This window comes from Pomacea canaliculata, linkage group LG7, assembly GCF_003073045.1.
Source record: "Pomacea canaliculata isolate SZHN2017 linkage group LG7, ASM307304v1, whole genome shotgun sequence".
In the NCBI taxonomy this organism is placed as follows: Eukaryota; Metazoa; Mollusca; class Gastropoda; order Architaenioglossa; family Ampullariidae; genus Pomacea; species Pomacea canaliculata.
In genome coordinates this window covers 7,617,239-7,635,456 of record NC_037596.1, presented here as the reverse complement: position 1 = coordinate 7,635,456, position 18,218 = coordinate 7,617,239, and the positions used below count along the sequence as shown (strand labels likewise).

The 18,218-nt window shown below is 40.8% G+C and overlaps 2 protein-coding genes and 2 long non-coding RNA genes across 5 annotated transcripts in view; 2 read left to right on the top strand and 2 right to left on the bottom strand.

Annotated features, from left to right (window-relative positions):
* Nucleotides 1-2,937: 2,937 nt before the first annotated feature.
* On the bottom strand, nt 2,938-4,006 carry LOC112568011. Its single transcript, XR_003099957.1, has 3 exons — nt 3,889-4,006; nt 3,511-3,603; nt 2,938-3,147 (listed from the first exon to the last, which is right to left on the bottom strand). It is a non-coding gene; the product is annotated as an uncharacterized LOC112568011 (long non-coding RNA).
* A 1,109-nt stretch (nt 4,007-5,115) lies between these two features.
* Nucleotides 5,116-10,195, bottom strand: LOC112568010. Of its 2 annotated transcripts, none has more exons than XR_003099956.1 (3): nt 10,138-10,195; nt 5,807-5,914; nt 5,116-5,325 (listed from the first exon to the last, which is right to left on the bottom strand). It is a non-coding gene; the product is annotated as an uncharacterized LOC112568010 (long non-coding RNA). The 2 variants fall into 2 exon arrangements; XR_003099955.1 differs by having other exon boundaries at nt 5,116-5,322.
* A 1,039-nt stretch (nt 10,196-11,234) lies between these two features.
* LOC112568491 (serine/threonine-protein phosphatase 6 regulatory ankyrin repeat subunit C-like) overlaps nt 11,235-18,218 on the top strand; it is a 51,980-nt gene continuing 44,996 nt past the window's right edge. The window contains exon 1 of the mRNA XM_025245799.1: nt 11,235-11,512. The gene's annotated coding sequence lies outside the window, so the exon portion shown is untranslated. The remainder of the gene's footprint in view (nt 11,513-18,218) is intronic.
* LOC112568493 (putative ankyrin repeat protein RF_0381) lies at nt 12,849-16,271 on the top strand. The gene is made up of 3 exons (XM_025245802.1): nt 12,849-14,562; nt 14,877-15,970; nt 16,131-16,271. Exons 1-3 carry the CDS (start codon nt 12,849-12,851, stop codon nt 16,269-16,271), a joined length of 2,949 nt encoding a protein of 982 aa, XP_025101587.1.

Sequence of the window (18,218 nt, the reverse complement as noted above, 5' to 3'; positions counted from 1 at the left end):
TTATTAGATATAATCAGTTTTTATTGGCTCCTTGTAGCTGTCACGGACGCCTGCTCACACACGAGCAACACACACACGACGTCCGTACACGTTCTTTCAACACACAAAACAACGATTGCCTGAGTCTGTCCACATCATGTTATTAAGTTGCTCAGGACTGTACGACTTAGAATACAGATAGATATATTTATACCAATGTCCCAACACTCATGCAGCTCTTTAGAGAAGATAGTCAAAACCTAGTAAATCTAGTAATGCAATACCCTCAACTTTTAATTATATAGGTATATCAATCTCTCAGTTCATAACTTTAAAAAGTTTCCAATGTTCTAGTCCGCGGTGTATCAGTTCCAAGCCATACTCACAGTTCGTAGGGTGGTCGCCCTTTGCGTCTGCAGTCAGAATATGAATAACACCAATCACACTGGTAATCTACTACAGGCGGATTATCCTTTCCCATGGGGGTAGAAAATTCCGTGTAGCTCAGCGACAGATGACACTCCAAGGCCGTACACAGTGGCCGTGTCGGAGAGGGGTTCACACTGTCACAGTAGCGGTACTCCATGGTGACGACACGAAGCCAACAGTACACCGAGCCCACACACTGCTGGCTGCTTTACTGAAGGCGATAGAAGAATCGTCTAGATCTAATCCTCCTTCAGAAAGGCTCCAACACAATTTTCCCGTACACGAAAAAAACCTTGGCTAGGCAAGGAATTACTTCTTAGACGCTGGCATCTACGCTTCTCATCTTAGCGTACACACAACGTCCTTCCACCATTATGTCCGTCACTGCCGTCTGCTTCTTCTCTTTTTCTTTCTAGAGTGACCTCCCTTTTCCCCCTGACATTCTCACTCATTCTCCATTAAGTGTTATTAATTTTACTCCTGCAGTTCACAAACAGCGAGGGGGTTAAACTAACCTAAAATTACGGAGGCACGAACTGGTCCCTGACAGTAGAGTTGGACAGTATTCAAGATGTACACATCGTCGATATACTGCCGACTTGTCTCAATGTAATTCCTATTATCTTGTCTAAAGATCTCGAATGCATATTTTTTATTTGCGATTTAGTTTACTGTTTTTTTTCCTTCTTCATAACATGGACCTGTACCCAGTTATACTGTTATCTGTCTTTTAGAGAGCTTGAGTTGACTGTTCAGTGTTCAACAATTTACATCGCAACAATTTACAATGAAGTCAACAGCAGGCATCAGCTCTTCTAGTATTAAAAGTTGCGATTTGTCTTCTTCAGAACCGAAAATTTCTGTCGTATCCTTCGTTATCAGTCGTCTGTTGGCTGTCAAAGCAGGCACCATTGCACATAAACCTTTTGTCACCTCAAGTAAATATTTAGCGCTGGGGAGATGAAATTCTGTCTGACTGCTGCAGGTTATTCCGTCTGATTAATGTTGACTCTGCCAATAGATGGCAGTTATCTCCTTGCTAATAAAAGTCTGTCGTCGACCTGACAATGAGGGTAGCTGTGGTGTGGATACATTGTGGGAAGCTTTCTCGTCAGCTTCTGTCATCAAGTATTACAGCTTTTACACTTTCATTGCCTCTGCCGATGTTATGGTGATGACATGTTCTTACTTTCAAGAATGTGGTAACGTGGGTAGGTAGATAATAGTGCCAACGGCAAGAGAAAATGTCATCCTAGGAAAATGCCAGCAATTGACTGATAGATGTTGTGTTTGGAGCTGCGTCTGCTATCGACGTGTCTTCCTGCTTGTCTGCTATGTGGACTGTGATTTATACAATGTGTACTGAATGTGTTGTATGTATGTGTGTACTGTATGTGTTGTATGTACTGTTTATTTGTACTATATGTACAGTAATGTTATATGCGTTTTATATACTGTATATTCTATATGTACTCTATATTTATACTCTATGTGTTGTATGAAGTGTGTGTACTGTCTATGTGAGACCTGTGTGTTATGACTGTATGTATATAGTTTTCAGATTCGAAAAATCCCTTTTTTTAATGGATGGAAATAAAAGAGAAAAGGTCTGAAGATGTCGACTGATGTCTGGGAAAGTTTTGTGTGTTGTCTCATGATGGCCGCTCTTTCCTTGATGTAACGAGGTCCTTGAGAGGCTTCACTCTTATAAATACTAAATATAGGGCTATGAAAGACAATAAATATGTACATATATATCTATTTGTTAGCATACACATGATGTATATGCCTATTAGTGATATATGGATGCATGTTTTTATTATGTGAATACCACTAGACTGATTTTCTCTTACTGTAACTGTTGTAATGTCTAAAATATTCCCTTGCTCTAACCGCTAATAAATATGTTAAATTTCTTAATTATCACGTATTTATATTGTTATAGCAACCAAGCAAAAGATTTAAAAAAAAATGTCAATCTTCGGAAATATCAGGTGGTGATAAAGGCCTCTTAGGCCTTTCCTGTTCTAGGAAAAAAGTTAAATTGTCTTTTCTCATTGAGTGTGTGGACAAGTCTGTCCTCTTATATGTATTTTGAGATGGATACACATGCAGTCAACGGTAAATCTGAAACGTGTGAGTAGTAAATAGCGTAAGAGAGAGAGAGAAAGAAAGAGAATGAGTGTGGGTTTTTATTTATTTTTTTGTTGTTGAAGAGAGTGAAAGATATTGCATATGGAGATGCATATAAGCGTTTGTAATCATGCGTGTATACATATATGTATGTCTGTCTCACTTCCCATTTGGGCGTGGAGAAATAAAAATAGAGAATACTGATACTGCGACGGAGGGGTACATATGGTTTGATTTCTTTATATGTGTCTGGAAAATAGGTTAAGCATTTTATTTGTTGAGTATTTGTCTGATACATTAATTTCTGTTTTATTGGTATTTTGAATCTCATTCAGCAGTTACTGCGGAGTTGCAAGAACAAGAAAGGCGCTAAAAAAATGCGAACATCGTCAACAGTTTCAATTGCCAATCTCCTTACTTTAATGGTGTTCGTCTTTTCACATAACATTTCTCCACAAGAGGTTAAAGTGCATCACCGCTTGCTCAAGCAGATAGTTTCATTCTCATACACTGACGGGACAACGCCCCCCTAATTGGTAGCATACCACACCACAAACCTTGGCAGCAAGAAGAAGTTTCGTAGCATTGCTCGTCAACTTTTTTGCACTGATATAAGTATAGACAGCCCACACACAGATTCGCACGCGCGCACACACACACACACAAATGTATTTGTATGTCGGCCGAGTGCTCGTAAACACACACACACACGAACGTAAATACAGAGGGATAAAAAACACGTAGAAATACACAAACACACAGAAAAACTACACGTTAATACTAGTAACAGTAACAGTAAGTATTCATATTCACATCGCGTCCTTTTGTTTGCACAATTAACCCTTGACCTTCCACACAGAATGTAACATTGGGGGCGACATTAAGACCAGAGTCCCCCGACTCGACCCCTCACCTATCCTAACAGCAATATACTCATCGGACTTGATCTGCATCCGCCTGTCCACTTACAGCAGTTGACGTGAGTTTTATGGCATGAGCGTGTGCAGCGTGTACAGCGACTACAGAGTCAACAAGCAGCAGCATCACCAGCAACAGCCTCATCTGAAGGAAAAAAGCGGTTGGAAATAAACAATTAGCGGACAACTAGAGTTGACACAGTACACGTCACCTAAGCTACAGGTGGAGACGACTGTCCACAGAAACAGCACGATCGCCACAAACATCATCGTCATCGACGTTTATATTATCACCATAGTGATCGCATTCATTCACCTACTAAACTATTACAACAACTGCACACACCTGTGTATATATATATATAGATCACTTCATGCATACATGCACATATATAGACCTGTAATTTTACAAGGTAGACACAGCACCTACCTTTCCAGGTGGTAATGTCTGAGAGGTAGAGCGCAGTTTCCTTTGAGGTGAGCGGCAACTGACTAAACCGATGATTTCTTGAAGATACACACGTCATGTCACGTGATCGCTGTTACCGTGACGCTCAAGATGAGATATGGCGCCGTCGTTATCACTAGGTAAGATAGTTCTCCAACCTCTGAATTTTTTTATTGGATGTAAATGTAACCTGAAGGTGTGAATGTGTCGACTGATTAGTGTGGAGAGCGGCGGCTCTTACTTGATGTAGCGCCTCACTGACCTGCTCCACTCGTATAATTACTAAACATAGGGCTGAGAAAGTGGTTGTTGCGGCCGTTGGTGTCTTTGACACGGGATCAGAGGGGGACGTAGGGTTTAGTATTTCTTAATGTATGTCTGTAAGATATATTGAGGATAGTCCTAAACTGACTTATTCCGTTATAAGAAAGACACGTGTGACTGTAGTCCTGACAGCACAGTACACGCTGGTGTTAATGATGTTTGGGATTGTAACCAAGGGATCCCTCTTTAGGTGATCGACGTGTTGTATTGTCTGTCATTAAAATACAATATATATATATCATAATAAAAGTCGATATGTATTACAAATATATAATGAACAATATATCACTTTAAAAAAGAAGCAAAGTGTATTTGTGTGTGTTTGGTTGTTACTTTCCATTACTAACCCATCTTTATCTCTCTCTTTGTCATTTTCTATATTAGGATACAATCTCAAGTGATCCTCTTGTACACGTGTGTTTTGTGTGAGAGGTGAATGGAAACATTTTTTCTAGAACACACACACACACACACACACACACACACACACACACATACAAAATGAATAAATGAACACGCTCCGGAATAAGAGTCATTCTCTAAACATAAAATACTGCCTTCGGAATGAATATTTTTGATTTTGTGTTGACTTTTGCAGAAACACATTAGTTATCAGCTTGTTAAAAATATCTTGAAAACTATTTTCGTACGAAGCAAGCGCTCAATCATTAAAAACTAAAGCATGCAGTTCTATGCTTGGTAAGTAAAAAATGTAGAGACTATTAGTCAATGGTGATGTCAAAGAATTAGGGATTTTTACATTTTAGCTACTGATCATTACAAGAAATGAACAAAAACCAAAAGAAAATATAAGAACGATTAGAAAGACAATCAATCTCTCACTCAGTACAAACACAAAAGCGCTAAGAAAGACCACAAAAACAGTTTGAATTGCCAATCTCCTTGCTTTAATGGTGTTCGTCTTTTCACACACAATTTTCCAAAAGGTTAAAGTGCAACACCGCTTGCTCAAGCAAGTGGTTTAGGTGTGACACACTTACGGAGGCGCATTCCCATCATAGGTAGATAAATACACCTCAAACCTGGGCAGCATGAAAAATGTGTAGGGCAAATCTCGTTAGGACCGTTGCACTGCTATAAGTATAGACACCACACACACACAGGTGCACACACACACACACACACACAGGTGCACACACACACACACACACACACACACACACACACACACACACACACACACACACACACACACACACACACACACACACACACACACACACACACAGGTGCACACACACACACACACATATGTATTTGTATGTCGGCCGAGTGCTCGTAGACACATATACAAGAACTTAAATACAAAAGGATGAAAAAACACAGGTAGAAACACACAAACACACAGATAAACTACACGCCAATACTAGTAACAGTAACAGTAAGTATTCATATTCACATCGCCTCATTATGTTTGCACAATTAACCCTTTACCTTCCACACAGAATGTGACATTGGGGGCGACATTAACACCAGACTCCCTGGACTCCACCCCTCACCTATCCTGACATCAATATACTCATCGGACTTGATCTGTATCCACCCGTCCACTTACAGAAGTTGACGTGAGTTTTATGGCATGTGCGCCATGAGCATGATGAGCGGCTTCAGTGTGTACAGCGACTACAGCGACAACAAGCAGCATCACCAGCAACAGCCTCATCTGAAGGAAAAAAGCGGTTGGAAATAATCACCGGACAATTAGAGTTGACACAGTACACGTCACCTAAGCTACAGGTGGAGACGACTGTCCACAGAAACAGCACGATCGCCACAAACATCATCGTCATCGACGTTAATATTATCATCATAGCTGTCACATTCATTCACCTACTGAACAATTACAACAACTGCACTCACCTGTGTATATATATAGATCCCTTCATGCACACATACATACACACATGCACACATACAGACCTGTCATTTTACAAGATAGACACAGCACCTACCTTTTCAGGTGGTAATGTCGGAGAGGTAGAGCGCAGTTTCTTGTAAAGTGAACAGCAGCAACTGACTAAACCGATGATTTCTTGAAGATACACACGTCATGTCACGTGATCGCTGTCACCGTGACGCTCAAGAATGAGATATGTCGCCGTCGTTATCACTAGGTAAGATAGTTCTCCAACCTCTGAGTTTTTTATCGGATGTAAATGGAACCTAAAGGTGTGAAGGTGTCGACTGATTAGTGTGGGAGAGCGGCGGCTCTTACTTTGATGTAGCGGCCTCACTGACCTACTCCACTCGTATAATGACTAAACATAGGGCTGAGAAAGTGATACCATACATATAGACTCAGTTTTATGTACAGATAATTACTCTGGAGATATATGTATTACTGACACTTTTTTATGCTTTGATACAACTGTAAATAACCTTTCATGCAAATATGGTGTTGAGAAAAACAATGAGCTGAAATACAATTACCATTATTTCAATGCAATGTTTATTCACTAAAATTTATTACAAATGGACAACATAAAAATTTCCAACATCAAAGCAAATTTGGTGAAAAAGAATTAAGATATAAGTTGTTATTGTGTACATAGTAAACATTTATGTATAATTACTTTGTCTTCATTTACTCTCTGTGTATTTTAGTTCTTCAAATATACTGTGCATTTATTACATATTTTAGTATTGTGTATAATACAGTTTGTTCTACATGCCCTCTGAATATTCTGAGTAAAGTTGTTTGGACTTTGAGGTTTGATTCTACATGTTTCAATATGGTTGTAAGAATGTCTGACAGAATGAAAGCCAGGGTGGAACAAAACTTTTTCTACCTTATTGTTGACAAATGATAAATCTTTATTTACGAGGGTAACAGAATAAGCAAATGGTGGTTAGTTTGACATCTAGCCCTATATTAATACATGAGAAACGTATGATACATTTTATAGAAGGAAGCGACTAAGTTGTTGCTTTTGCAGCTTTTGCCCTTCAGTTGAGTTTCAGTTAGTGCATTGCTACACTAAAACTGTCACCTCACAACTTCAGTCCTCTACTTTTCCTGTGTTTTAAACGTGAACCCTTGACCCCTCTTTCGCTGAATACTATAGCTCGATCGTTTGAAATGACACATCACTTCGCAAAATGTCAAATGCGTGTCCAACAACTTAATCTCGCAGTGGCTGGGAGTGGTTCGAATTGAGGAAAGAAACACATATACAAAAATAAAAAGATGCTCTTTAAAAAGCAATAATCATTATTACTATACTGACACAATTGTAAAGATCTGTGAGTGTAAAATCTGTACATTTCAATATCAAAGTGTGACAGTAGGTGTCTGTAGATAAGACTATAACGGCTAGATTACATAATTTCTCTTAGCAATCAAAAGACTTTTGTGAAAGGCTTGACAGAAAATTAATCATATTAAAGAACGAAAACATCCCAAACCAAAACACCAGAAAAAATGTAATGAAAGTACAGTGATTTGAACCGCCAACTGTCAACATTTAGAACTTGGTCGCAACCATGAGACCTAGTAGACATTGCTGACAAACAGACTAATTTAACATATTTAATTGGAGTTCAACATTGCTTTGGTTCCCTCGTTTATTTTACCTTTGACTGTCATTAGTCTTAGGCATTGAGTTAGTTTGCCTGTCGTAATTAACTTTTTCAAACTCTTCATAGTGTTGAAGATGTTGAATTAGCGCCAGAACAGGTTTGATGGCTGTCAGTGAGTGAAGCGAAGAGTCGGGTTGCCAAGGGCGATGACGTCACACTTCCGAAGGCTCCCGAAGTTTTTGTCTTCTTTGCGAAAATTATTCAGCGCCGCTAAGGGCGGCAAGTCTCGCCTTGTGGAAGATTTGAAGGGAAAGGTCCATCGTGAAACTGCTGCTGTTCCCTTCACTCTCCACATCACCTCACCAACCACGTTTCGCAAAAGACTGAAGACCCATCTGTTTATTTAAGACAGACTAAAACAACCAAGCAACACTTCTGTCTTTATTTTTACTTTTCTGGTGTTTGTCACTTTATCTTGTTCTTCTTTGTTTTTTCGGCGCAATGAGAATTCTTCTGCGCATTACAAATCGACATCATCATCATTATTCTTTATGCTGAGGTCACTAACGACATGCTTCTGCTTTATTTCCTTTTACACTGAAGGAAGAGCGACCCCGGTATATAAACACACCGCAAACCTGGGCAGCAAGAATACGGTTGGCACAGAAGAGGGTGCTGCATCCATTATCAGCCATCACAATGTTGAATGTTTCTAACAAACAACAAAATATCTTTACTCCTAACTGTGTGTGTTAGATGTCTGTGTGAGTATGTATGCCTGCCCTTGTGAGCAAAGCAAAAATTTTTGTCTTGGGTCTCCTCGACAGACAATAAAGTCTGATTTGATTGGATCATTAAGTCCTCAGTGTTTCTTTACTTGTGTATTCTTCTACCTTTACTTTACAATTAAAAATAAGTACACAAAAATAAATGTTCCTTGAGTGTTAGAGCACAGCATAGTTGATAGTGTTATACCTTACAATCAGGGTTTTCTGGTTCATTATATCATAGAATTTCATCAGAAACTGCAAGATTGATTTGATAACAAAGTGAGAAGTAAATAGTAGCTAAAATGTCTTTGATTTGAACATTAAGTTTTCTTCTGTTATAAGGGGAATGTGTAGAATGTCAGGATAGAAAGCTTAGTTTGGACAGAGCAATCATGAAGTATGTCAGATTTTGTAATATTTTATCTGTGTTTTTTTGTTATTCTTGTAGCATTCTTTAGCTCTTGTAGTATGTCTTTTGTTGATGAGCAAATATCACATGTGCATTTGGTCGATGTAAGTACTCAGACATTTGGATAATTAACTTTAATTTGTTCAAAACAAAGAATGTAAGAAACTCTTGACTATTTAATTTCTTCCTCCCGTTACATTTCAGGCTGTACAAGAAAGTATTTGAATAGAAATACTCTTCCCAGTACTTAGGTATCACTTGAGGATCATGACAATGGTAGGCTTGTTCTCTATGCTGAGGTCACTAAGGACATGCTTCTGCTTTATTTCCTTTGACAGAGATGGGTGTACAACTCAGGTATATAAACACACCGGTAACCTGGGCAGCAACGGTCGCACACCTGCATAAATCCTTCGCACTGAAATACGTATAGACCACACACACACACACGCAAGCACACACACACACACACACGCACACACACACACACACATGTATTTGTATGTTGGCCACGTGCACGTAGACATACACACACAGGAATGTAAATACAGAGAGATAAAAAACACACGTAGAAACACAAACACACAGATAAACTACACGCCAATACTAGTAACAGTAACAGTAAGTATTCATATTCACATCGCGTCATTTTGTTTGCACAATTAACCCTTTACCTTCCACACAGAATGTAACATTGGGGGCGACATTAACACCAGACTCCCTGGACTCCACCCCTCACCTATCCTAACAGCAATATACTCATTGAACTTGATCTGCATCCGCCCGTAAACTTACAGAAGTTGACGCGTGTTCCATGGCATGAGCAGCACGAGCGACGTCAACGGGTACAGCGACTACAGCGACAGCAAGCAGCAGCATCACCAGCAACTGCAGCAACAGCCTCATCTGAAGGAAAAAAAGCGGTTGGAAATAAACAATCACCGGACAACTAGAGTTGACACACTACACGTCACCTAAACTACTGGTGGAGACGACTGTCCACAGAAACAGAACGATCACCACAAACATCATCGTCATCGACGTTAATATTATCACCATAGCTGTCACATTCATTCACTTTCTGAACTATTACAACAACTGCACTCACCTGTGTATATATATAGATCCATTCATACATACATACACATATACAGACCTGTAATTTCACAAGATAGACACAGCACCTACCTTTGCAGGTGGTAATGTCGGAGAGGTAGAGCGCAGTTTCTTGTAAAGTGAACAGCAGGAACTGACTAAACCGATAATTTCTTGAAGAGACACACGTCATGTCACGTGATCGCTGTCACCGTGACGCTCAAGAATGAGATATGGCACCGTTATCACTAGGTAAGATAGTTCTCCAAACGATGAGTATTTAAATGTAACCTGAAGGTGTGAAGGTGTCGACTGATTAGTGTGGGAGAGCGGCGACTCTTACTTTGATGTAGCGGCCTCACTGACCTGCTCCACTCGTATAATTACTAAACATAGGGTTGAGAAAGTGATTGTTGTGATTGTAGCCAAGGGATCTTTCTTTAGGTGATCGACGTGTTGTGTTGTCTATCATATAAATACAATATATATATATATGCATATTTTATTAGGATTTATGTAAATATATCCTTAAAGAAGTCGATATGTATTACGACTATATAATGAACAATGTATCACTTACCAAAATCGCAAAATAAATAAATAAACATGCCCCGTAATAAGGGTCATCTTCCAAACATAACATACTGCCTTCAATTAATTTGAATAAATATTTTCGATTTTGGGTTGAATTAATCAGAAACTGATTAGTCATAGCTTGTCAAAAATATCTTGAAAACTATTTTCAGACGAAGCAAGCGCTCAATCATTAAAAGATAAAGCATGGAGTTCTAAGGTTGAAGCAGCCAATTGTAGGAGTTGAGATATCTTTTTGTTATTTTGTGAAGATAAGAAAACATTTTCTCAGTAATAGAAGTTGTGAATAAAGGTCAGATGCTCAAGGAAAATCATATTCATGGAGAGTGCAGTCTGCATACATTTAAAGGAAGAGAATTTAGACATGACAAACAAGAGAGTTATGTCTCCAAATACTTCATTTCGACAAACGGGATCTGAACCCTGTGGCTTATACCGTAAAGAAACATGTGGAATGCACATGTAATGTTTGCTTTACACATACATTCATGTCAACTGATTTTCAAACTGACCTCTTGATGAGTAACAGGTTGAACAAGACAATATTATGACCAGAAAGGGAATCTCCGTTTAAAAAGAATTGCTTAGAACTTCTTGTCACCTGTCTAGTTTACACAGTTCACCTGCTCTGATTATTGAGGTAAGATGCCTGAGAAAGCCCACGTCTTACAAACATATTCTATATCTATGTTTCCAGTCACCTCAAGTTTGTGAAAACTTTTTTATTGGTAAGATGGTAATCATTTACTTGTTTTTCTTACTTCAAACGCGGAAGTTTTTCGATTGTGAGTGACTCAGCCGCCAAGCACACTCCATCATGCCGCCATCATTTTTAACACACTCGCCAACTATGTATCATCGAGGGTGATGAAAGGTTAGTAATAAAACCTATGTGGTAATAGTAGTAGTAATACTTATTTCCGTGGTATTCCGAGAACACCGAAGAGTAAATGTTTCATGTAAAGTTCGTGACATTTCAAATGGCGACAACAATGAAATGGAAACTCGTGAGGATTTCCACTCATCTGGTAATTCCCACCTGACTAGCTTGAGTGAACAGGTGTAATCGCTTGGCGGGACAAATACACCTGTTGATAAGTCATTATAGTGTATGAGGATTGTCTTTTATATTCCTGACACCTGTTTGTTCCATGACTCCACGCGTGTTTGCAAAGATAAACCGCCAAGCACTCTCTCTCTCTCAATGTTGCTGTCTCTCTCACTACATGTTGCTAGCTTTGTCTCTCTCTCCCACTCTGTTACTAACTCTGTCTCTTCTTATTCTATGTTACTCTCTGTCTTGATCCTTCTATCACTTAATGTTGCTAACTCTGTATCTCTCCTTTGTGTTGTCAAGTCTCTCTCTCTACCACTTAATATTTTTGTTTCGTTCTCTTGCACTCTTTGCTGCTAACTCTGTCTCTGTCTTATACTCCGCTGCTCCATTCTTCTCTCCATTCCTACTGAATGTTACTAACTCTGTCTCACTCTCTCCCCCTCTATGTTTCTCTCTCTCATTCCATGTTTAAAATTCTCTCTCCGTCTCTCCCACTCTATGTTGCAGACTCTCTGTCTCTAGAGTAACACAGGTAACAAACACTGTGACACTATCAACTAACAAACTTGTGTAATATGTCACAATGGTGGAATGGTTAGTGACAAGAGCTGCCTGTAAAACAATACCTCCTCATCCTTTCAAAAGAACAAACGAAAGCAATCACTCTACTGAATTCAAAAGCTTTAATTTTTCAGTTTTCTTTTATGATGTTAATTTTTACATCAGGCAACGATTGTAGACATTATAACCAACGCGGTATATAACTTGCAAGAGATGTAGAATGTTGACTATCTCACATCAGACGATGTGACATAAGACTCTGTAAAGAGTTTACCTGAGCAGAAAGAAAAAATCAGGTTTTTCCCGAGAAACAGTGTGATTTTAATGCCATATCGTTAACGTACGAAAGGAATCGTTAATACAATCATGTAAGGATTCCTGAGAATTTACCTAATTTTATTTATCAGTTTTCTTTGTTCTTTATCTTCGTATTCTATCCTTAAAGTCGAAATACCCATTACTTAAAATGAAAAAATATTAACATATTACAAGTTTTTTAGAGTTAAAAATACTCATTATTATTACTTTTTTCATTGCAGGCCTCCTCCAGACGACAGATCGAGACGTGATTTGTGGACGAAGAGATCACGTGATGGACAACTTAACACAGGTTCAGCACGATGATCCACACGACTCCAGTCTTCCAGAAGGCGCGGTGCTGCTGAACTCAGCTTCTGAGGCCGGTAACTGGCATCTGGTCAGAGATGTCATCTCCGATGCTGACGTCTCACCCAGCGGCATCAGACAGTCTTTTCTCTTACAGAAACTGGAGTCTGCGACTGTTGATCATCATCTTGTCAGAGACATTCTCAAGGAAATATTTTCAAGCGAAGCAAGTGTTCGGACAATGAAAAGCATCGCCCAAGACGTTTTAATAAAAGCGGCTCACTGTGACAACTGGGAATTCCTGATTGATTTTCTCCTGACGACTGAATCCTTGTTTGATGATGAGACCTCCCTGCTGTCAGTAGTACGTCTGATGGCTTCAAGTCAGATGCTTCAGGCAAATCCTTTCCTACATATGGACGTTTTTAGTGCACTGTGGAAACATGCAAATCAGAAGATTATCGACAGCAAAGACAATGGTGTTCAAAACACCTTGGTACAGATGGCGGCGGAACTCAACATGTGGTCACGTGTCTGTGACCTTCTCGTCACCAAACCGGATCTGAACCTCCTCGACAGGGAAGGTCTGTCAGTCCTACACAGACTCGTCATGTGTCCTGACAGCAGGTTCGACTCTCTTCTTCCGGTTGTTCTGGAAAATGGCGCCGACGTCCACATCAAGACCAAAAAGGGAGACACAATCTTACATCTGACTGCAAAACATCAAAAGATCACTACGTCACTTCCGCCTTTACACTTGCCAGACAGCAAAGACCAGGATAAACGAGAGCAGGCTAAGACCAAGATTTTGGAAGAATATCGCAGTCAATGTGCTGAGTCCAAGCGTCAGTTACTAGCAAAGCTGATTAGTTCTTGTCAGAATTTAGACGATCAAGATGACTTAGGGAACACGGCGATGATTGTGGCTGCAAAAACCGACAACTGGGAGTTTATGAAACTACTTCTGGAACATGGAGCCCGTGCTGATATTGTTGACTTGTATCAAAGATCAGTGCTGCATATACTTGCTACCAAACAAACTTTTACAGATGCCTTGGCGTGTAGAAACCTTGTTGCTCTGTGTTTGAGTAGAGGGGCTGAGGTGAACAGCCGAGATGTGTACGGGAATTCAGTGCTTCACCTAACTGTGCAGTCCAGACACTGGATTCTGTTTGAATTGCTGATAGATTGTGGAGCAGAACCTGGACATGTAGATAGTGAAGGCTACAACGTTTTCCACAGACTGGCCCTAACTGAAGGAGAAAACACAGAAAACATATGTTTATTGTTTTCACTGTTGTGCTTGAGATATTCCTACCTAGATACTTTGTGTCGAGCGGGTTACACAGTGTTACACATGGCTGCGAGTCAGCAGAACTGGACACTCGTCAGACACCTTGTGCATCTCGGGGCCAGCATAAATCTTTATAATAAAGACGGCTTCAATGTTTTACACATCGTTGCCATGACGACTACTTGTACTCGGAAAGGCGAGCAAAATGTAACCAATGAATCAATCGAGAACGACCAAACAGAGTTATTATCTATCGTCGATCTTCTCATCGAAAAAGGAGCTGACATCGAGATACGCTGTTCGAAAGGGGACACGGCGCTCCATCTGGCGGCCAAACGGGAAAACTGGATCATGGTCAGCTACTTGATAGAAAGGGGAGCAAACTTGAATGCGATGGACAGCAAGGGTTTGCATGTAGTTCAACGACTCATTCAGAGCAGAACTGAGACCTCGAACGGTCTTCTGCTTTTTCGTCTTCTTTATGAAAAAGGTTCTTTAAGCAGCGTGCAGACTTTATCTAACGATTCGGTTCTTCACCTTGCTGCCCGACACGAGAAGTGGACGTTTGTTGACCACATTCTGAGTCACCAGGGGGGAAATGTGGACGAGCTGGACAGCGAGGGCTTCAGCGTCCTCCACAGAATGACCGTCAGCAAAGGGAGAACATTCAAGGAAGGATTCGGTGCTCTTATGTCAGGTCTATTGTGGGGAAATCTGAAGCTGTTGACGAATATCAAACCGTATTCTTCATCCATCGGGCTGCTGCTGCTGGAAATATCGATGTTGTAGATGTACTGCTCAACAGCTTTGATGATGTCAACATCACAGACTGTAACGGTTTCACACTTCTACACAAAGTGTCCCAGTGCTGTTCGTCATCGTCAGTGGCTGTCATTCGAGGTCTTCTCATTAAAGGAGCAGATATAGACAAGAGATGTCCAGGTGGGGATACAGCACTTCAGTTGGCGGCTAAGAGTGGTAACTGGCTGGGTGTCCTACACTTAGCACAGTCTGGAGCGAGAACAGATTCCCTTGACAACGAAGGGATGTCTGTCTTACATCGACTTATTCATCAGCTGCACCTGTATTCAAAATCGCCAAAGAACATCTTAACCGAAGAAAGTCTCGCCGTCTTACTATTTATTTTTACCCAAAATGTGTTGACTAATCAAAAAGATCTCCATGGCAACACTTTTCTGCATCTGGCTGTCACCTATAAACAGTGGCACTTGGCAGTAGGGTTGTTAACCAGAGGTGCGTCGCTCGGTGAACGAGATTCAGAGGGATACACAGCATTGCACAGACTTGCCCAGATGCAGCCTTGCCCTAAAGATGAGATGGAAACCTGCAGCTTCTTGAAAATGCGTTACAGTCATCTAGACATCCTTGATTTCATCGACGGAAGAGTTTTTATCGACGCTCGTGATCCCTATGGTAACACAGCTCTTTTGTTGTCGGCGGAAAACAACAACTGGGACATCTTCCAAAAGCTGTTATTGAAAGACGCAAATCCTTGTGTAAAGGGCTGCAACGGCGTAACACTTCTGCATCTTCTGGCGAAAGCAAAATGGAGTAACGATGGACGGGGGAGCGAAGGTTTGCTTTGCCAACTTCTTAAAAACCTGATCTTACAGAATCTTGATGTCAGTGCGCGAGACCCAGAAGGCAACACGCCGATACAAGTTGCTGCTAAGCACGGGAACATGGACATGGTGGAGCGGCTCTTGGAGTTTCACGACAACGTCAACGAGACTGACAGCGAGGGCTTCACCTTGTTGTCGAGAGTCGCTCAGAGCTTGTCTCCCAGATGTGAGGTCATCGCCTGGCGCCTTTCTCGTATGGAAACACATTCCTCAATAGCAAAGTGTTTTATTCAAGACATTTACTTTCAAGATGAGTGTGCGATTCAAAAGGAACTTTTGCTTCAGCTATTTTCAATGAAAACAATTGATAAATTTGCACACGTACATTTAGAGGGCAGATCGTTACTGCAGCTTGCGGTCGCGGGAAGACTGTGGAGATCAGTTGAAAAGCTACTTGAAGATGGAGCATACACTGATCCTGAGCCTCTACTGGGAGAATCTGTTTTTCATGGCTTTGCAGACTGGGCCATAATGAATAAGGATGATGAGATTGCATTGCGTCTCATGCCTAGCGGTAACCTGAACATAAACACACGTGACAGAGATGGTGACACTCCGCTAAACATCCTGGCAAAATATGATCAGTGGGAGTGGGTACAGCGCTTTGTGGAGCGAGGAGCGGATGTCAACATGGCCGACAATGAAGGATGGACAGTACTTCACCGACTAGCCATGTTAGATGTGTACTGGACTGAAGTGAGAGTTAAGCCATCCAGTTTATTACAATTATGCTGTGATAATGGTGCAGATATCAACATGACCGGCGGTCAGAACAGTAGAACTGCTGTTCAGATGGCGCTGGACAGAAATGCGTGGACTATTTTCTGGTATCTGATACAATTAGGAGCACAACAAGACTGGACCGAAAATGAAAAACATCTGATTCTTAGAAATGTGGATAGTTTACCAAAAAAGTGTGCTTTGAATGATAATCTGACAGTTTTCATAAGATGTCTGATAGAACAAAGCTCAAATCGTACTTTAGTTCACGACATAGCAAGTCACTCAACCGTGGTGTATGCTTTACAAAACTGTTTATGGTCTCGTAAATGGCGCGTGGCCAAAGTCATAGTTGAATGTACTTCTGAAACGGAAATGAACGACTTGATCGCGGAGGGGACTTTGATACATGATATGGTGATGAGATATAAAAAGAAAGATTCCGTGATCTGGGTCTCTCTGCTGGATGCGTTGCTTGAACGAGGCGTTGACATCAACAGTCGAGACAGTTACGGCCAAACCGTGTTGACGGATGACGCGGTTATACGGAGCATTGTGGACAACAACACACCGGACTCACTCTTCAGAGTTTTGCTCCAGCGAGGTATCAGCCCTACACATGTAAACAGCAATGGATGCTCCTTGCTTGTGTATGTTATCAATGATGTTGTCCAATATATGTTAACATCAGTTATCTCCCTTTTGGAACTAGGACTGGTCTCCCGTCAGAATCACGATGAAGATGAAGATGACGATGAAGATTTAGCCTCACCGACAAGACTGGCAGTTGAAACCAAAAACATTCCTGCTCTGAAAATCCTGATTGAATGCGACGTCAGCTGTAACTCCGAGCTCCGAGCCCTCAACGCGGAGTATCAGCTGAAAAAAGCCCAAGACGCAGAGAGGAACGAACCCTCGCAAAGCCTACAACAAATCTGCTTGATTCTGGAGAAGGCAGCCACTCAGCCCCGATCTCTGCAGTCTCTCTGTCGGGTCGCTGTATGTCGCTGTATACCGTGGGGACTGAGCAGACGAGACATGGTTCAGTCCCTCCTCATTCCCAAAGTGGTGCAAAACTATCTGCTGTTTGCTGATGATATCTCTCATCCTGATGTACAGGCAGGACTTAACGAGGAGGCCACACAGATCCTGCACACTGATGATGACAATGATGATTATGATGAGGACGATGACGACGACGAGGACGACTAAATGAATTTCTGAGGGACGTGCACATAAAGCTAACATCTGATGCAGTTTTTGTGTCTTCCGATCGCGTGCGACTTCTTCAGACAGGACCAGGCAGTTTGTATGTACTACAAACTTGAGAAACAAAACTTGTTTTCTACATCGTAGTACAGCGTATTGGGTCCGTTCAAACTGCTATTTGTTTCGTTTCTTTCATCATCTACGTTTACGAACTACTTGCTATGAAGTCACTGTTGTAAACTCCAAAGTCAGTTTTGATTCAAGGAAATATTTAAAAATTCTCAACTAAGCCGCTCTCGAGATGTACATTGACAGAACACGCTGATTACTTATCTTTTCTGTAAAAAAAATTATGTTGAACTCATGAAAATACATGAATGTAATTAAAGCAGCATTACATCTGTATTAGAATAATTCGCTATTCACACTGTCAACACCATCGCTAAAAGATGTATGTAACATGCAGACCATAGAGACTGCGTGCAATTTC